At 37.8% G+C, this 21651-nt stretch overlaps 1 protein-coding gene across 9 annotated transcripts in view; it reads right to left on the minus strand.

Moving 5' to 3' along the window:
* Nucleotides 1–21651, minus strand: part of ANO3 (anoctamin 3) — a 390311-nt gene that overhangs the window by 4801 nt on the left and 363859 nt on the right. For all 9 annotated transcript variants that reach the window (XM_065592543.1, XM_065592540.1, XM_042855401.2 and 6 more), the window contains 10 exons: nt 20696–20778; nt 19155–19295; nt 18555–18719; nt 16679–16715; nt 11945–12056; nt 10403–10460; nt 8430–8527; nt 4725–4870; nt 4457–4609; nt 3039–3186 (listed from right to left, as the gene is read on the minus strand). In XM_065592543.1, coding sequence (XP_065448615.1) covers nt 3039–3186; nt 4457–4609; nt 4725–4870; nt 8430–8527; nt 10403–10460; nt 11945–12056; nt 16679–16715; nt 18555–18719; nt 19155–19295; nt 20696–20778 — 1141 coding nt within the window. The remainder of the gene's footprint in view (nt 1–3038; nt 3187–4456; nt 4610–4724; nt 4871–8429; nt 8528–10402; nt 10461–11944; nt 12057–16678; nt 16716–18554; nt 18720–19154; nt 19296–20695; nt 20779–21651) is intronic.

Genomic DNA, 21651 nt, shown 5'->3' on the forward strand with positions numbered 1-21651 from the left:
GGCATAAGGCAAATTATTCCAATATGGAGTCCTAGCACCTTCCTCTGAAGTATCTGGGATTGGCCTGTCTCAACACAAGATATTGGAACAAGTGGACCACTGTTCCCATCTGCTACGTTAAACTGGGAGGGAGTGTCTAGTGAGGTCCCCACAGGCGTGAGTCCTGGATCCAGTACTATTCAATATTTTCATTAATGACTTCAGTAGCAGACTGGAAAATATGCCTATAAAATTCATAGATGACACGAAGCTGGGAGGGGTTGGAAGCACTTTGGAGCACAGGATTAGAATTCAAAAGGGACTTGACAAACTGGAGAAGTGTCCTGAAATCAACAAGATGAAATTCAATAAAGATAAGTGCAAAGTACTACAATTAGGAAGGAAAAATCAAATGGACAACTACAAAATGGGGAATAACTGGTTAAATGGTAGTACTGCTGAAAATGATCTGTGGGCCATAGTGGATCACAAATTCACACTGAGTCAACAACGTGATGCAGTTCAGAAAAAAGGCTGATATCATTCTGGGATATATTAACAGGAGTGTTTTATCTAAGAGATGGGAGGTAACTGTCCTGCTCTACTTGGCACTGATGAGGCCTCAGCTGCATTACTGTGTCCAATTCTGCATGCCACACTTAAAGAAAGATGTGGACAAATTGGAGGGAAGCTAGAAGAGAGCAACAAAAATGACAAAAGGTTTAGAAAACCTGACCTATGTGGAAAGGTTAAAAACACTGGGCCTGTTTAGTCTTGATAAAAGAAGGATGAGGGGGAAAACTGATAACAATCTTCAAACATATTAAGAGGACAATGCTCATTTGTTCTCCATGTCTCCAGGACAAAAAGTAATGGGCTTAATCTTCAGCAAAGGAGATTTAGGTTGGATAGTAGGAAAAAACTTTCTATCAGGGTACTTAAGCTCTGGATACTTCCAAGGGAGGTTGTGGAATCCCCATCATTGGAAGTATTTAAGAGCAGGTTGGACAAACACCTGTCAGGGATGGTCTAGGCTTACTTGGTCCTGCCACCACACTGGGGGCTGGATTTGTTGACTTTTGAGGTCCCTTCCAGCCCAACATTTCTATGATCTTGTAATACTTTGTATCTACAAGTAAACCACACCCCATCAAAATGAAAAGTTAAAGTCTAAATTTTCTAGAATGGTGATTTTGGGTGCCTCATTATCTTAGTGCTCGAGCTGACACAGCTCAAAAGTTGTGCACCTGCCCCCCTTTAAGATGTCTCAATTTCAGCACCTCAAAACTGAGACACGCCAAATCACCAGTCACTCTTGAAAATTAGGGCTATATGTAAAAAACAGTTATAGGACTTTATAGGAAAAACTTTTTCCATCATACAGACATACTTTACAAAGCACTGATTGCAGTTCTTAGTACTCCATGTAACTCTTCATCATGTTTGATTATTTATTTGAGGAAGAAAACAATTTTAAAGACCCAAAGTTTTCAAGAACTTCTCTTCCATGTGAAATACAATTTTACCCTTATCTCAGCAGTTTGTCTGAATAATTTCCATGTTAGGGTTATGAACGGTCTTCTTCTGACATGATGATCAAAAGCACTTGAAAAATCCAGGACTAAAACTTTTGTAACTAGCATGCATTTATTTATTTCACATTTCCTCCTCTGCTATAATTAATTATACAAATTAAATGTTGAATGGCCAAAGTGCTAACACACACTACGGATATCAATTCTTGTTGCTACATACTTAAATTTTACATGAGCCTATGTGCATGTCTCATTTGTCCCATTCATCTCCTCTGTTGATGTTTAAACCAGTCACCATATTTCACTGTGGTGAAGGGATTTTGAAAAGAAAATCGTAATTTTATTTTAAGTAGACATCTCTGTGGAAGTTGCTTAGGAAACTATGTGATACAGTCAGGTTTGTGTAACTATAAAGGACAAAATACTACTGATCCAATGTACAGAATGCAGGAAGGACAATGGGGGAAAATATCACTTCCAGAACAAGATAAGAACATAACAAGAACATAAGAATGGCCGTACTGGGTCAGACCAAAGATCCATCTAGCCCAGTATCCTGTCTACCGACAGTGGCCAATGCCAGGTTCACTCCCTCTGGGGCACCTAACAGGTAATGATCAAGTGATCTCTCTCCTGCCATCCATCTCCCACCCTCTGACAAACAGAGGCTAGGGATACCATTCCTTACCCATCCTGGCTAATAGCCATTAATGGACTTAACCTCCATGAATTTATCCAGTTCTCTTTTAAACCCTGTTATAGTCCTAGCTTTCACAACCTCCTCAGGCAAGGAGTTCCACAAGTTGATTGTGCGCTGGGTGAAGAAGAACTTCCTTTTATTTGTTTTAAACCTGCTGCCCATTCATTTCATTTGGTGGCCCCCTAGTTCTTATATTATGGGAACAAGTAAATAACTTTTCCTTATTTACTTTCTCACATCACTCATGATTTTACTTTCTCTACATCACTCATATGGGACCTGTTCCAAACCCCTAATCATTTTAGTTGCCCTTCTCTGAACCTTTTCTAATGCCAGTACATCTTTTTTGAGATGAGGAGATCACATCTGTACACAGTATTCAAGACGTGGGCGTACCATCGATTTATATAAGGGCAAAAAGATATTCTCCGTCTTATTCTCTATCCCCTTTTTAATGATTCTTAACATCCTGTTTGCTTTTTTGACCGCCGCTGCACACTGCATGGATGTCTTCAGAGAACAATCCACGATGACTCCAAGATCTTTTTCCTGATTAGTTGTAGCTAAATTAGCCCCCATCATATTGTATGTATAGTTGGGGTTATTTTTTCCAATGTGCATTACTTTACATTTATCCACATTAAATTTCATTTGCCATTTTGTTGTCCAATCACTTAGTTTTGTGAGATCTTTTTGAAGTTCTTCACAGTCTGCTTTGGTCTTAACTACCTTGAGCAGTTTAGTATCAAGTTTAGTATCAAGTTAATGTCGGGGGGGGGGGGGGGGGCGGGGCGGGGAGTATATATAGAAAACGTCTGAATTACTTTTCCTGTCTGTATCCTTCATCTGTACAAGGGCCATATTTGTATGCATAGACAAAACGTGGGATATAGTCAGAAGTAATTGCAATAACAAATGCATTAGTGATGACAGCCAGGACTCCAATTCCTTCAAGGATTCCATACCAGATACCTAAGAGAAAGAAGAATCAATTGAAAGAACAAGAACATTCTTTTTATACTATTTTTCTTGTTTACTGAGAAACACAATCATTGTGCCAAAAAAGTTATGTACAGATCCAGACTGGGATTAAGCTAAGCTTCCCATGAATTTTGCCATCATGGGCTGTGCCCGAACTAGATTCACACAATCTAGTTCCTTCTAGTTTTAGAGCCAATCTGTAAATCCCAAATGCCCAAATCTGTTTTAAAACTATAACCTTGTAAGGATATAAACTCAAAAGGATAGTCTATTCAAGAGAGCGAAGATGAGGAAACAAAGAATTGTTACAATGGAGATCAGTAGGGAAGAAACATTTTTATTGTGAAGCTGATTAACTGTACGGGGGTACGTATACTGTCTCCTACTTACACTCACTCTTAGATCAAGCAAAAAGGCTAGAAATTCCAGAGGCTGACACCAACCATAAACCTGTGTTACGCCTTATCTAGGGTGACCAGATGTCCCGATTTTATAGGGACAGTCCCGATTTTGGGGTCTTTTTCTTATATAGGTTCCTATTACCCCCCACCACCGTCCCGATTTTTCACATTTGCTGTCTGGTCACCCTACTCCTTATCAGATATGCTGTCAATCTGTCCCAGAGAACCCCTCACAGCTGTATATTAACATCACTGCGTCCTGAGTATTCTCAATTATATCAATAGTACATCTTCAGTGCAGCAGACCACCTTCTCTGTAAAGTCAAACCTCTTTAACAAGGTATAACTCAGTGCCAAAAGTATAACTAGGAAGGCCCAAGTATAAGCCACTAAAAAGTGGCAAAGAGACTTAAATCCAGCTTGAATTTTACTTATGGCCAAAGAGTCTCATCTCCTTATTCCAGTTTTGCTCTTAAACATCACAGAGTTTCTGCTTTGAAAGTCCATTGATATTCAGTAATTTTGGATATCCTTTTAGTCCCTGAGCTTTTTTTCAATAAGTAGCCTAAAGGTGGGCCTTTAAAATCAAGAAAAGAGTTCAACACAATGATCTCTCACTGGGAATTGTGGGTGCTCAGTACATTTGAAAAACAAAGTAATTTATTTAGGTGATAAAATCCGGTTTTAAAGCCTAACTTCAGACTCCTATTGTTTAACATTTTGGCCACAGTTGATATTTGCAGTTAACCTGTTATACCCACTTCCTTTCAATTATTTTTAAACTTTTCATGGCTTAGCAGTTTAAGAGAATAAAACATGAACTGATAGTTCAATGACTGTGTATCATTATGCTCTCTTACCTATATCTGTTGCTCTTGCAGGCATAGGTCTCCTCCACTGGGTAACAAACTTGTAAGCATCTAGTCTTATTTCTATAATATTGTTAAGCAATGCCAGGAGAGGTGCCAGTGGGAAGGCAGCAACGAAGATGGTGGTAAAGCCAAACTGTAAAACTAACAACAGATTGTCAGATTAGAAAATGAAAACAAATGTGGCCTTAAAAAGGAAAAGCATTGAACTGCTGCTGATTTCCATAAGAAAACTGCATATTGCTGTACATTTGCTCACCCATCTCTAAGTACTCATCCATTAAGCCGTGGAGATTCATTGGCTGCAGATTCCAATCTTTTTCCCATTGAGGTAATGAAATTTTATGCTCCAATAACTGCCCTCCTTTCTTGATCTTGCGTCGTGACCACCAGTTCTGTAGTAACCTACATTAGACAGACAGATCATCGAGTTTGTGATATCACTGGCAGTGCCTGCTCAAGAATTTACAAGATTCACTGATATCATCCTGAGTTAGCATCCTAGGCCAATTTTGAACTGTTCCAAACTACCTGAGAGTGCATACCTGTGGAGATACTTTCTCAAGAGCATTCCTCAATATTCTTAGAAGATAATATTCAAGCCAGAGTAGAGAGCCTTTCCAAACCTTACATACAACTTAAGCCTCTCATTAAGGGTTTAATTTCAACCTAAGTGGAACACTAGGCACTGAAGGGCCCCTTATGCTGGGGTGATGTTTTCAATGCACAAACCTAAGGAGCCTTTTTTAACATCACAAAGCCTTCTTGAAAGAGTACTTGTTAAAGAATATTGTTTTCTCCTGTAGCAAGGATGTGTCTTTAACAAGGATTTGGAGAAACCACAAATATAAGGCAGGATTGTGACCAGCTCTTATGATGCTATGCAATGGTTATCTGATGGGGGAGTTGTTAATAAAATAATAAAATAATAATAATAATAATAATCAGCTAAAGGTTATAAAAAGCTTCTCAGATGAATGAAAATGGTTATGCAAGTGTTAAGTATTATTTTAACTTGGGCAGCTTGAAATCAGAGACTTCAATTGTGTGTTCTGATTTGGAAGTCACTTGGATACACACATTAGGGAGGCAAAATTCACACTTCATTGAAAAGGTACTGTTCTGGAAAGTGTTTTCTATTAGCGTTGTCAATCTGCTGTTATTCATTTCTAAAATCCAGTTTATCCTTTGGCACCTCCTTTCTTTTGCTGCTGAAAAGGTCTCAAGGATAAACAAAGGCGTTGTCTGAATGCCCAGACTATTGCTTTGTGAAAGGGGAAATAATGAACTAAGGAAGTATGTTCTCAAATATTTGTTCTATTCAGTGTTTCAGATCTAGCAGCAACTGTATAGTGCCCCAAAGGTTTTTATCAGGTTGCTGGCACACAACGAACACAGCTTTTTGGACAGGGTTTCAAGGCTGGAACTCCGGACTATAATTTGATGTCACAAGAAATGTAGCACATTCTTCCAATGTTTTAAAGATGTTAAAAATCTTGGCCTAGCTGTTCTCTTTAGAAGCTGCACAGGTTGTGAAAGATAATTAATTTTAAACAACATGAAACAATTCAAAGGCTCAAGTATTCCATAAACCCCTATTGCTGCGCAGCAGTGAATGCTGTACCTGGGAACAACAAGCCCACAGCATCTGATGGGGGAGGTGCAATAACAAGGAAAAAAGTCTTTTTGGAATAGCTATTTTAGAGAGACCAGAGCATTTAAATTCCATTTACTTTATTTACAGCATCCATCCTACAGGGGAGCGAAGCAGCGTTTTTTTAATGTTTTCTCAAACTGCATTTTTGTGCTCTCCCAATTGTGTTTTTAAAGCTAACATACAAAACAAGAAACTGATGAGAGGAATCCTTTTTTGGTCACAGAGCACGGATTGTTTTATAGTGGGACAGTGACACCACTCTAGTTAATGTGAAGACTAGCTTACTGTTCAATAGCCAATTTTATTAAGTGCTCTAAAATCCACATGCTTACTGAGACTGATGTGATGAATTGCTGTGCTAGGTGGGGATCTGGAGCAGGGGTAGTGGTCCAAATTTGAGGTCATCTGAGCAAGAGGTCATGGGATAGAGCTTCCCCCTCCAAATCAGATGACAATTTTATGGTTCTTATAACAAACTTTTTTGCGCACATCTGGGGCTCAAACTATGGCTCTTATCCTTCCCAACGGCATACCACCTGCATGGAACTGAACTCTGGGTCCAGCACCCACGCCTTTTTGCGAAAAGCAACATATAAAAAAAGGTGTCAGGGTAAAGTTTGGAATGGAACACAAGCAGCTCTCCTGAGCTGTGAGTCTGAGCCCTGCTCTATGCAGATTTCTGAGAATGTGCATTGGGCACATTAGTGGCCCTCTCAACCTGAATTCTTCAGGGGCTCCTTCTGGAAGCATTGCCTTGAGAGCAAAGCTTCTGGTTCAAGAGCTCTTATTTTAAAGTGCTCTAAAATCCACATTCATACTCAGGTTTTACTTGAGCAATATTGTCAAGGAAAACAGCAACAATTAAGTAGAGGGAAGATGAAAGACTCTGGTATGCAGCAGCATTAGAATAATCTAACCACGATGTCTGGACCTCACTTGCTTGCAGAATAAGGAGACAGTGTGAACAAATAAAAGTAAGTAACTGTGGTTCAACATTAGCATGATCAAAGAGGTGGCAATGAGTATCAGGAAACACCCCATAAAAGAGAGCCTAGTGCTAAGGACAGTGTAAGTTCAGCGTTGATCAGCGTGATTCTAGGATACTCTCTTCAGTCAAAACAGTAACTTATATTCATCATAAAAAATAAAAACAGAAAACCTTCAACTTTCTACAACATTGCATCCCGTCTACAAAAACCAAAGGATCACAGCTATCAGTTTCACTTCTCAAAGTGCTGTAGTTTCTGTGAAAAGGGGGTCTGAAGGAAACATTAGACATTTCGAAAATTTTAGTCACATGGACCTATATAAAAACAGTCATAGCAAACCTCAAACAATATTCACCCCACACACAAACTGCTTTAGAAAAATCAAGTAGTTCACAATCTACCAAAAATATTTTGACATGACACTCTAACCCAAAAGAAAGATTTTTTTGCAGAATTTTTTCCACCTGTTAAAGTGGAAATGCTGGTTCAGCCTTAACTTTGGTGGAGCTACCACACCACCATAATATTGCTGAGCAACATTAGGTCTAGGGGTAGAAATAAGAATGCAAGTTATGGTTTCTGGTCAAAGGGCCCCTCAGAAACCACCCTTCCCTAAAATAGGGGACTAATTTTAATAATCAATGTGTTCTAGGTGTTCAGGGAGATTGTCTTGAGTATGGGTATCCCACAACATCAGTTGGGGTAGACTCTGTGATGCAAATTAGCAGCCATTTGCTTAAGGGGCACCAGAAATGTAACCTCCCCAAAATAAGCTGCTTATAATTTTCAGAGTACACTAAAACCATGTGCATGTGTAAAATGCTTTAAAAATGCTACAACAGAATCTGGAGTACAGCTTGTGTTGCAAATTTGGGGTCTGAACCAGACCTCTGTATCCTAACATCCCTGATCCTCGGTAAAATATGGATCTAGATCCAAACTCTGCATGTGTCCCTCTCTTTCTATAACGAGCGGTACCAAATCTTCAGATCTGGTACATGTTGAGATCCACATATGGATCCAAACTTTGGTACTCATGTCCATGTATGAGAAAACCAGGGCTGGGGCTTGAATGAAGTTCAAGAGATTTAAAACAAATCATTTAGTATTCGGTGTTTCATGTATTTGTGAACATACGCTTCCCCATACAACTGTTACAGCTGTATGCTAAGGGACCACTTTTGCTTAGCTAGTTAAGATTCACAATTAAAAGCCATAATCTACCCTCACCTATAGTTGGACTTTTTCTTTTTCTCCTACTCTTGCATAGGGTATGATCATATTTTGATAAAATAATGCTCTCAACGAGTGAACTTACGGATAACCCAGTTCCATGAAGTTGTTCCACATTTGTTTTAAAACCATTATAACTCCCATTTGCAAGCAGAGATCTATCAAACAGCCACTAGGATGACACTGAAGGAAGAGGAAAAAAGTTATGTATTAATTAGGGCTGTTGATTAATTGCAGTTAACTCACATGATTAACTCAATTTTTTTCGCAATTAATTAATCGCACTGTTAAACAATAGAATACCAATGGAAATTAATTAAATATTTTGGATGTTTTTCTACATTTTCAAATATATTGATTTCTATTACAAAAAGTACTGTGCTCACTTTATATGATTATTTTTTATAAATATTTGCACTGTAAAAATAAAAGAAATAGTATTTTTCAATTCACCTCATACAAGTACGGTAGTGCAATCTCTTTATCATGAAAGTGTAACTTACAAATATAGATTTTTTGTTGTTACATAACCACAATAAAAAACAAAACAATGTAAAATCTTAGAGCCTACAAGTCCACTCAGTCCTACTGCTTGTTCAGCCAATCGCTAAGACAAACACTACTTGTATTAGTTGCATTGAAAAATACTATTTCTTTTGTTTTTTACAGTGCAAATATTTGTAATAAAAATAAATATAAAGTGAGTACTGTACATTTTGTATTCTGTGCTTAATTTAAATCAATATATTTGAAAATGTAGAAAACATCCAAAAATATTTAAATAAATGGTATTCTATTATTAACAGCACGATTAATCACATTTATTTTTTTATCGCACGATTAATCACCATTATTTTAATTGCTTGACCGCCCTAGTATTAATATATATTTTTAAAACACTTTTATATTTTAAAGCATTCCCCTAGTTTTTACATGTGCAGCTTGGCTGAATGGGAAATATTTAAATTTCTAGGGTGAAATCAACTGGAGTTTTGCCATTGATACAGTGGCTAAAATGAATTTTAATGCTTTTGAAAGGTAACAGAGTGACAGACCTGTAGACTTAAACTACCCACAGTAGTAGTACAGCATGGGCTAAGATATTTCCTATTGCTTCCGCTACTGTATTTCCAATATAGTCAACCCTGCATGATGGGGACAACCTTTTTTTGAATGAGAGTTTGCATAAATCTCCATACCCATTGAATTTTTCTGCCATAAATTGCTGTAAAGGGCAATGGCTGTGATATGTACACTTGTCTTCTGGATGGCACCACCAACTCATTTCACATCAGCCAATAAACATGCAACAGAATGAAGCAATATTTGATCTCTAATGACCTAAGCTGAATTCATACTATTGACTTGGAGCTGCAAGTCTCTAAATTTTAAACCATTCAATTTACCAAAAATGTGTGTTTTGATTAGACAATGAGATATCAATCATATCTAATAACTGACGCCAACTTTTTCAGACCTGGGTGTCTAAAGGTAGGCTCCTAAATCAATATATAGGAACGTAAATAGAAGAGGCGTAATTTTCAAGAGATGCTGTGTAACCTCAGCCCCCACTGAAATCGGGGAAGTGGTGCGGTTTAGCATCTTTATATCCCCAGGTTTGAAAACTTTGACTTTAATTTTTAAAGTAGTACTCTCATAAGGGAAACTTAAGAACCTATCAGCAATAATAGGCTGCTCTTCTATTTTGCCTTCCATCCAAGAATCTCAACGGTCCTCAGAAATATTAATGATTTAGACCTCCTAACAAGCCTGTCAGATAGGGTAGCATTACTGCCTCCTACTCACAAGTAGGGGAACTGAAGCACAGAGAGGTGAGCCGCCAGCCCAAAGTTGCATAGCAAAGCTGAGAGCTCAGAAGGGAAGCCACATTTTCTGGTTCCCAATCCTCTGCTATGAAAAAAAGATATGTCCTTCCTCACTGCACTTTAATGGAAGAATAAATCTTACACATGACTATAGTTTGTCTCTTTTAAACATTCCAGAGTTTCCTTTTTGCACATAGAGATTTTACAAGGAAAAAAAAATGGGATTGTTTACCTCTTCCAGTCTCCATCTATTAAAAAGTTTGTTGTATTTTCCTGGACGGCCTGCAAATCTGTGAAATGAGATTTTTGTTTCTTAATAGAAATTCCAATAACATTTTGTATTACTAGCATTGTTGAATTTCATCCATTGACCAAACCTGTTAACTATAAACAGTTTAAATGATAAGCCGCTAAAGGCTGTGTGCTAAAATATAGGATCTAAAGAGAGCCTTAACTATGGAGGGAAAAGGGTGTAGGAGTTATTTCAGAATCCAAAACGGTACAGACATCCACATTTTGCAAGTAGCCCCAAACTCTAAAATGTGCAGAAACAAACCCCTGCATTCATACACCCTGAAATTTGAGATGTTAGAAATTCAAGCCACCCAATTCTGCAGTGGATCCGGGAAGGCAAACCATTATACCCATGCAGTCAATGAGGATCCACAGGCACAGGGATCAGCTCACGCAGACCCAGCTCCAGGATTGAGGTCTCATATATGTAGTGTGCATTTCAGGTCAATCTCTGTTACAAACAGATATTTGTAATAAATCCTTCTCACAGTTCTAATAGCTCGATATGTAATTCCCTGCTCAGGCAAAACTCCGAATGACTTAAATGGAAATTTCACCTGAGAAAGAAATGAAGGACTGGAACTTCAGGATCTTACAGGACACTGGATTTAGCAAGTCAGAAAAGGATAAAAGACATAAAATGGACGGCACAAAGAAGTGTCTAACATAATTAGCATGAATTGTAATATCCCCTGTAGCTTGTTTCAATATGTTTAGTAATTTATAGTTAAATATAGTAATTCTATGATATTCTTAGCCAGAGATTTTCTATTTTTTCCATCTTTAACTGAACCATCATCATAAAACTTGGCAGTTCCAATCAAAGAACTCAAATGTTTTATAGACATAAATTAATTAGTATTTCCAACAATCTTGTAAGGTTGGCAAATATTATCAAACCTATTTTAAAAATGGTGAAAATGAAGCAAGGTCAAGAGGCTTTCCCAAGCTTACACAGTGAATAAGCAACAAGTACAGAAATAGAATCCAGGAATCCTGGCTCCCAATCCTGTCTGCGAACCACTACACAGCACTTGCTACTTATAGGATTCGTTTTCCAGGAAACATTACCAATAGAGGAAAGATGAGCAAAAAGGGACAGAGCTAGGTTCAGCTTTTGAAATTTATCAGCATGTTAGACACAAATCTGTATTTAGGTATCTAAATAACTGGCCTGATTTTCAGAAGTGTTGAGCATCCCCAATCCCTATTGATGTCAATGAGAACAGCAGGTGCTCAGCACCTCTGGGAAAAAAATATGATTTTAAGTTCTTAAACTTATACCCATGTTTGAAAGTTTTGGCTTTAGTTTCTACTCAGCTCCACAAACTTTGCTGATTCTGACATCTATCTATCATGTTAAAACATTGTCTTTACTGCAATTTAATGCATTACCATAATGAAATATCTAGTACTAAGAGTTCGGTATGCATTTCCCTCCTATTCTTACGTAATAAAATCGTGACCAAAAATAACTTACCTGCCAAGAAAAAAAGCAATATAAAAGATTGAGCTGTTTAAGTTGACAAACTGGAAGAGGAACATTTTCAAGGCAAAACTGTTTTCCCATTCAGATTCTGTTCTAGGATGCTCTAAAAGGAGTGACATAGTACACATTACACATTTACAAATGAAATGAAGTTGCAAGTGTGTTACAGAGTTCCAGGGTCAACATGCCTTCTATAGAAGAAATGATAGGGTTAAAATTAATTTAACCCTTTGAGTAAAAGGTTATTTTCCCCCTCAGTAAAGTGTGCAGTGAGAGGGCCACAAAACTCTTACCCCAGCTATGACCAGTGTGGTTCTATGCACAAAACAAAAATGGTGTCCCTGAGCTGTGCAACACCACAGAAGTTCCAGTGAGAGTTTCATTCTCCATTTTGATGGCTCTCTTTTTGAATTCAGTTTGAATCTTAACTTTAAATTTAAACCAATTTTTTTAATCCTTTGAGACATGTTGAGATGCCTTGATTCTTCTTAGTACATTTCCCAGACCCGAGGAAGAGCTCTGTGTAGCTCAGAAATTTGTCTCCCTCGCCAACAGAAATTGGTCCAATAAAAGATATTAGCTTACCCACCGTAACTCTTTGATTCTTCTCAGCAGTTGTGCATGATAGTGCTTAGCATCAGCAACTCAATACACAATGGCATGGTAGACAAGCAGTGAAGTGATCAGAACTGGCAGCAACCTCTCCCTATCTACTTCTCAAACATTTTCATGCCTTATTCCATGCTACTCCTTATGTGTGGGAACATATTCCCTCAATGTATCCACAGGGACACTACTCTCTCATCAAGACTCAACTCTGTCATGATGCCTCTAAGGTGTCAGGCATTTGACAACAGCATGGGGGCAGATGGAATGAATTGGTTCTTTATATTTTTTAACTACAAATATAAATCTGCATAGAAACACCTCAAATATTTTATTTAATTCCTCACTCCCACTCTTTGCAAGTAGATTTTAGGATTTTTAGGGCAGGAATTCTATCTTAATTAGAACTGTTTGTTAATTATTGAAATTTGCAATTTTTCATGAAAATTTCAAAATGCTTTTAAAAAACTAATTATGCTATACAGTATGTGGATTAGTGATTTAGAATCACCAAGAAATCAGTAAATACACTTGGGAGTGTTTAAAATAAATGTATTCACGTTGTTGCAGTGAAAAAAACAACTGCATTTTTTCCTCTGAGTTCTTAATAGAAACCCTTTCAGATTCTAGGTGTGGGCTGTTTAACTAGTACAAGCAGAATTAATTAACCGAGATAGGGTGGGTGCACTTTTCAAACACTGGATGAGATATTCAATCCTCTAAAGTTTATATGGTTGCTTAGGGACAAAATAAACAAACACATTATAAGGATGTGGTTTGCCTTTCGTTGGAATATCCCAGCTTGTTGACACCAGTTATTGTTTTTTTCTTCCTTTCCTTTTATTTATTGTAATGAGGGCTTGGCTACACTTGCAGATGTAGAGCGCTGGGATTTAAACCAGCCCTTGGAGACAGCAACAGGGAAAACGCTGCCGTGTGTTTACACTATCAGCTTCAAGTGCAGTGGCGCGGCTACATTAGCAGCTCTTGCAACACCACAGAGAGCAGTGCATTGTGGTAGCTATCCCAGTGTGCAAGTGGCTGCAGTGTGCTTTTCAAATGGGTGTGTGTGTGGAGTGTGACAGGGAGTGTGTTGTGTGTATGTGGGGGGAGAGACAGTGTGTTTTGGGGGGCAGAGAATGTGTCTGCATGCTGTCTTGTAAATTCAGACAGCAGCAGGGGGAAACCCCGAAATCAGCCCCCAGCCCCCTCCCCCGCCTCTCTCTCACACAGGCAGGTCTTGGCAGCACCAGTATTCCACAGTAATGGTTTGCTTTGTCCGGGAGCAGATAAGCATGCCAGCTGTCAGAAACGGAGCTTTGAAAGGGGATAGCCGCATGCCTGCAGCCAAGTTCAAAACAATGACCAGAGTGGCCACTTGACTTCAGGGGATTATGGGACATTTCTGGAAGCCAATCACAGCACAATAATGCAACACGGCATCCACACTGACACCCCGGCGCTCCAGCCAGGGCGCAGCAAGCTCTGTGCTTCTCATGGAGGTGGATTACCAGGAACGCTCCAGCTGTAGAGTCCAGGTGCTCTAAGTGCCTTTCCAGTGTGGACATCTCAGGAGTTAGAGCGCATAGAATCAGTCCTGGGTGCCCTAACTTGCAAGTGTAGCCAAGCCCTGCATTCAGGAAGTATCTAGGAACACTAGGGCAATAAAAAGTCATTCTACCGTAGGTGAAAAGTAGCCAACTGTGTTCTGGTCCAACTCAGAAAATGTTGCCATGAATTTAAATGTGCTTTTAAAAATTTTAGTTAATTTTAGTTTTATTTTAGTTCTGTTTTAACTGGAGTTATGAATGAGTGAACACTTTCCTATCTGTTTGTCTATAGGCAGACCTTGCAGTTTACCTGCATCTGAACACCAGAATTTGTCTTGAGAAAGGACGTTAGTTCTAAAAACTGGTGCTGGATTGCTTAGGCAGGGTTAATGGTATCTGTCATTCAGTTGTGTGGCATATTTGTTAGAAGGGCTGTCATTGGGTAATCCTGATTCCTATCACCATTGGCCTTATGCAAGACAGCAGATTGACTGGTGTTTAATTTAGGCCCATTTAGGTTTTACAGTTAGGGCAGGGCCATTTGGACTTTGGAGAATTATTTGTGTGTGCGTGCGCATGCAGAGACCAGTAATGGAATGAGGCTAGTTGTTTTTCAACTGCAGCCACAAATGACCTATTGCTCTTAGGAATTACTTTGTGAAGTTCTGGTCAGTTAAGTTGCAGTGTTTTGGCTAGTTATATATATTATTAAATAAATAAATAAATGGTCTGTTCTCACTAGTTCTTGCCTTCAGCATTCTTGTGACTGACCTGTACACTTTCCTCAATAATAAGCACTTTTCCAAAGTCTATTATGTATGGAAACAAAACTTACATCATCATGACCTACTTCTGCAGGACCAGAAGCCATATTATGAAAGGAATAACTGATGCTCTATTACACCAGATGTCAAAAGGACTTTTCATGAATAATAGAAAAAACAGCTCTAGCGAATCAAAGCTTTGTTCTCTCTCATTCCCCTGTGGTATTCAACAAAGTGCTTTGATAGAAACAGTTAGATCAGTAAGGGTAAAATCTGAGTTTAACCGGGCACAAGATTATATAAACTAACTTGGATGAGTCCAATGACTATCAAACTTTTATGGTTGCTTCCAAACCCCTGATCACTTATCAATTAGTAATTAAAGTAGAGTTTCATGTAAAGCACTACTAGTAAATGTAGGGCATCAAGCGCCTGAGTTAAAACTTTTTTGTAGTCTCCTCTGTGTGGAGAATTACCATGTCTTTAGTATTGCAGATGTACAAATCCTGCAGCTTCCTGTTAAATTGAAAGACTGTGTGTTTTTTGTGAATTACAGCATAATCAACTATATCATTAAATTGGATAGAACACATCAGATGAAATGTTAAGGATAAAATATTCACACAGCACCAGATTGGAAATTTAAAAAGTAGCCTCCCCGATCACAACTTTTTTGACTGAATTGTTTTATTATTAGTTTCTTTTTAAAGAGTCAAAATTACAACTCGTCAAAAATTTGATGGAAAGATTTTCCAGTGGAAAATCCCATTTTGCCGAAACCAAACAACTTTAAGTGGGAATGTCTCAATTTTGACATTTAGTTTTAAATTTTTTATATAGCATTTTGATAAGGTCTAAACATTCCTATTACACATTTTTAGATGGAATATTTTGCTTTTAACTTTATTTTATATTATATTTTATATTATATTTAAAAAAAAACACTAAGAACATTTAAAAAACATTTCAATTAACCCTACATGATTTTTTTTTTGAAAAATTCATGGGAAATTTTTTGTTGTATCCCAATTTGGAATGAAAACAAATGTCAAAATTAGGAAATTGTTCATGAAATGTAAATCCCAGATCTCACATAGCACTTGTCAGAATATTTGTCTGGAAAAGGGAGAGGAATTTTTTCCCCACTAACTGAGACCAATGGACATGGCATGATCCTAACCTGATAACCTCTTTCTATCAGTGGGACAGATTACAAAAAAAACCCTATTCTTTTTAGGCTTCCAACTTTGCCTGATAGCATTTGAAAATGAAAAAGAATTAATCCTGGGGCACAAAATGTTAACAATTCTGATACAGCTGGATGAAATCAAAAGTTATCTGTATTTAGGTGAAGGAACAATTTAGGCTTTGATTGTACAATCTGATCCACACAGGGGTGACATCTGAGCCCAGGAAGAGCTCCACTGAATTCAATAGGATTTCATATGGACATTAGCTGTCCCCCTGTATTAAGCAGACTGCAGGATGAGGGCTTCTAGAAATGGCCTACAGTTGCATAGTTCATCTGTGATCCAAACTTCTCTAAGGTCTGATGTGGGGTGGGGGTGAGGGAAGAGGCATCTCCTGATCTAGGGATTTGGTCATCTCTAGTGGCCATTGACCAACAATTTTTTTCCCCCCGCCTTTTTTTTTTTCTTTCTCTGCAGTTGGTAGGCAGTTAATAGTTTGGGAAAGGACACCACATTACTATGCATGTTAAAAATGTTTTTGATGATTTGATATTGAAATACAAAAGTTACACAGTATAACTGATGAGGAGTATGCCAGCATTAAAATCCACCTACCTAAATCTGTTAGGAGATAGGCAACTTTTTCATATACCTGAAATAGAAATAAGAAAGCATAAATTATAGCAAAGATTTTATATTGTTAAAGTATCAGGATATCTATTAAATAATGACTAAAAGTAAGCATTTGAAGGAAACAAGTATTTAACTGTCCTACAACATCAAGATAATTGGGATGAGGGCAAGAAGCTGCAGGAATCTTAATTATTTGCAATGAAAAAATTATTCATTTATTTTAGTCCCTCTTTTCCCTCTAGTCCCTCTTGGCTAATTATCCACAAACACAATTAGATTTTTATGTTCACAGCTTGAATTGATCTATTTAATGATTTATAGAAATATATTTCAGTCCACATAATGCTCAAACTATTTGCAATTTATCCTTTGCTATCTACTCTGTGTGACTGGTCACTTAAGTTGTAGATGGGATTGATCTATTTTCTGATTGGATGTGTCCATATCTACAAAGATTTTGAGATGGCTGATGCATCTCATATTCGCAAAAATAGTACTGTATAAACAGATATCTGCATGAGCATTCATGGGTTTTTCCTTTACTGTTAGGAATAAGTGGATGTGACTGGGCTGAAAGTAGAGAGAAACCACAGATTTGTTACACCAGGATTTCCTTTTGCATTAATTTGTACATGGAGTCATTTAATTAGCATTTGCCTTACTTGTCTATTTAATAGTACAGTCATGATCCCCACCCATTCTTCTAAATGAAACTTCAGCCCTAACACAGAACTGACTTTGTAAAAGCACAAATGTTTTCCAGGAGTGTCTCCATGTTTTCAATAGCTTTGTTTTGCTTGTGCACTTGGTATGTACTTTTCATGACCCAGAAATAGGATGATTAATAATTTCAAAAAGTTTGGAGAGACTGTTTTGAAGAATGCTACCTACTTAGTAGATAACAGAAGAAGTTACAATGCTACATAATTCCTAATCTTTACCTATTTACACTTCTAATTTCATTGTAGAGAAATGATGAATGCCATCAGTAGTGACCGAGGACATTTTATACCAATACAAAATCTGCTAATATAGTAGACATTTAAACCTATAAACATGTATTTTAGTAGAGAAAAGCTAAACTAAAACCATATTCTGCAATGCCTCTAAGATTTTGAAATGTTGATAACACAGCTGAGTTGAAAAGTAGAAATGGGAGAATCTAGTTTCATTATTAGGAACCTTTTTAAATTTGGGAGAGGTTCTAGAATTCTCAGTTAGGAAGAACATCACTTGATTCCATAGACTGAATAGATTTATTTCTTCTGTTTTTGTAAAATCACTGAAAATAACTGAAGTATTTTCTGAAACATCTGGAGGTTTCTGGAACACTTTACATTTATTGTGAAGTCCTAAATTTGTAGATGCTCTTCCCCTCTCACATTTCCCCTATTGGAGATGGCATTGATGTCACAATTCCAAATTGGATAGCAGTGGATTTTGCTACTGTAAAAATGGTGTTCTGTGTCACCACTGAGACTTAGTGGTGTAGTCAAATATTTGTAGTGAGGAATTGCACAGGCAGCTCAAAAACCATTGAAACAACAGCGTGCTATTTAACAAAAGCAATTGCAACACCATCTCTGGATGTTATTGTAATACACATAAACAATGTGCAGACATTTTTCTATATAAATTAATAAAATACATGTTTAGGAAGGCAAGAATGTGTTACACAATCAGCTATTTGTAACAAAACTGTTACAGTACTGAAACGTGCGGAGAGTTTATAAACTGTTTTTGTTTCACTCTATTACCAAAGTTACTTGAGTTACAATTATACAGTAACTAGTTTTTAAAAAATGCAATGTATCACTTAAAATCCTTATCCCTCTTTTAAAAAGTTTTAAAAACTTACTACATTAAGTGACATGATGATCATGAAATTGATACAGACTCCAGTGCCAGATGTTGCAAACTGCCAGTACTTTTTGATAAAATACCACTGGAAGGATGCAAATTGTTCCATAGCTACCAGGCGATAGACCACAACTGCAAACACTGCAGTGAGTACCAAAGAAATCTGCAGTAAAATAAATGCATGTGTAATTAGAAGAATAAAATACCTATTAAAATAAACAGCTGAAATAAAGATCCATAGATTATTGAGTGCTTTTAAAAAGGAGAGAGCCCAATTTGTTTCACGGACCAGTCTTAGATTAAAGACGAAATACTAGACTGCTGAAACAAAATTCTCTATTACTATATAACGACAAATACAAATTTGCAAATATATTTTTGCAAATTTCTAAAGGTGCAAACTCCACCAACACACTCAAGAACCCCAAACCACCACCAACCCATCGAACATTAACAAGCGTTGTGCCGGATCTGATCTCACTTACACATGTTACACCACTGTAACTCCATTAACTTTAGTGGAAGGACTCCTGATTTACATTGATGTGATATCAAAATAAGGCCTAGAATGGCCTTCCAATATCATTAGAGACTTTACCATGAAGAATATTCCTGAGACAGACACCATCAGTCGACTAAGTTTATCAGGGAAGGGTTGAAAAGGTTCAGGTTTTCCTGTGATGGGATTTACTCGTTCCACTTGGGAGTATTTTGCTTCAAACTGGGGGCGCAGCTCTTCCTGCAATGACATAGATTTGCTTCAATTTAAGTAGCAACACATCAGGCATTCAGTATAAACATTCTATAATGATAATGACTGGCAGTTGCATAGCTCCCTTTGTCCCAAAGCGCTTCACATATTTTTAAAGCAAATATCCAAATAACTGCCCTTGAAAGAGACTGAATTGGAGAGCCTCCAAGACATGTCATTACATGCACATGGAGATCAGGAGCAGCACAAATCATGGCGGTAAAAGGTTTTCCCTCACTCACCAGCCAAGGTGCTAGAAGAATCACCTCCAGGGGTGAAAGGGAGTTCGGTTGCCATGTTGATTCGATCACTGGTTTCTCTGCTGAGATTGCTAAGAAAACTGTTGTGGTGGTGATTTTTGTGATGTGGAAAATGTTCATTAGGAACTAGACTAACATCATCAACTCATCTCCAAGAGGTTCCAGAAGAGCCATGAAGGGATAATGACTTTGGGCCTCAATTAATTTGGACCAAATTTCAATCATTATCCTAGCAGGCTTAAATTCCATTACAGCACTGTTCACTTGTGACTTACAGAGCAAATTTCATGAGATGTGCAAAGGGATAGAACTATTTGCTTGTGCCCGTGGCAGACTGAAATAGGTGAGCTGGCCCTTTAAGAGTGGTTCAAGGTTTAGGCTCCGTCCCTTTTCCAGAATGGCTTCATTCTGGGCTGAATCAGGAACTTGTGGTGCAAAGGGATCATGGGAGTTGAAGGCTGATTAGCAATGTATGCAGGGAAAGGGATCAGGTCCCCTGCTGTGTTTGGGTTTCTAGCTCCAAATAGCATACTCTTCCCTAGCCACTGAGGTGGGCTCTTTGTCTGGGGGGACCCAATAGCAAGTTGTATTCTCTTTAGGCAGAATGCCACACAATACTTCTTGATTCTTCCCTGGTCTCCACTTTGTGGGGAGAAGGGAGTTCTTTTTATCCATGACCTTGTTCCCAGAATACTTTGCTGCACATTCAACAGTTCCTCAGGACTACAAGTCCCAGAATCCCTTAGCTTTAAGCTACACTGGGATAGGGCCACAACTGGCACCTAAATTCCTCTTAAAGGGCCTGCTTACTCCAGACAGATATTCCTGGCTGCCCCCATCACACTTTGCTAAATATGGGCACTTAGATATATATTTTTTTATTCACATACCGTGCTTAAACAAAAGGAGTACCGTTGCCCTTCCGACAGAAAGAAAGAACGAACTTTGCCAAGAGGAGAGTAGTATTTTAATTTGGATGCACCTCTACTTGTAAGATACATTATTGATCTATTGCACCAGTGTTATATAGAAAATTCAATTATCCTAGCAAAGCATGAGGCATTATTACTTACACTGTCATTGTGTTGATAACAAGATCATCATTAGATTACTTATTTGCGATCTTACCTCTTCATCCTCCCAGTCTATGAGATCCCAGTCATAGGTGAGTACAGCTCTCCGTCTTTTCCAAAACTCTAGAAACACTGTAGCTGTGGAAACCATTAGTTATACTTTTTATATTTTTCACAATTAAAACATGGGTTTAAAAACAGAGGCATGATAATTTTAAATATATTACTTGATCCCTAATAATATTTATGCAGAAAATATTCTTTTATTTTGCCATATATATTTATATATTTAATCTTTTATATATATGGCAAAATAAAAGAATATTTCTGCATAAATATTATTAGGGATCAAGTAATATATTTATATATATATATATAAAAAGTGACCCCATCTAAGTTACTGAAGGGGAGAGTGTGCACAAGAACCATTACCCCATTCATACCATTAAAGGGCTTGTCAGTATTGCAATTCCATGCTACAGAGAACGTAAGGAGTGATTTCTCCATGTGCCCAAGGGGAATGGGCCAGTGCACAAGTCAAGTAGGCTGAACTCCATAAAACAGGCACCCATGCGCAACCTTTATTTTTCAAAACTAATATTGTTAGGCACCTAAATCCATTTTAACCACCAAAGAAAGTGGCCTAATTTTCAGAGGTACAGTACTGAACAGCAAAACCACACTGATGTTTTGCCTTTCTCCTGGTTTCTGCCTTATAAATAAGAAACACACTTTTATATCGCTGCCACCTTTCCAGCATTCATTGCTGCCCACCCTACAGCTCCCATTGTCCTTCTGGACTACAAGTGCCAGAATGATAGAGGTGGTGAAAATCTCGGGTGAGAGAGGCAGACAATGGATGAGCAAAGTGGTTACAGCAATATGGCATGACAAGAATTCCTGAAGACTGGTGCAACTCTACCTTGGTCTCAATACATAAGAAGAGCAGCATCCATGAATATGGAACTATTGAGGAATAATGTTAGTGCAACGTGAAATGAAGATACTCGA

This window comes from Chrysemys picta, chromosome 4 (assembly GCF_011386835.1).
Source record: "Chrysemys picta bellii isolate R12L10 chromosome 4, ASM1138683v2, whole genome shotgun sequence".
Lineage (NCBI taxonomy): Eukaryota > Metazoa > Chordata > Testudines > Emydidae > Chrysemys > Chrysemys picta.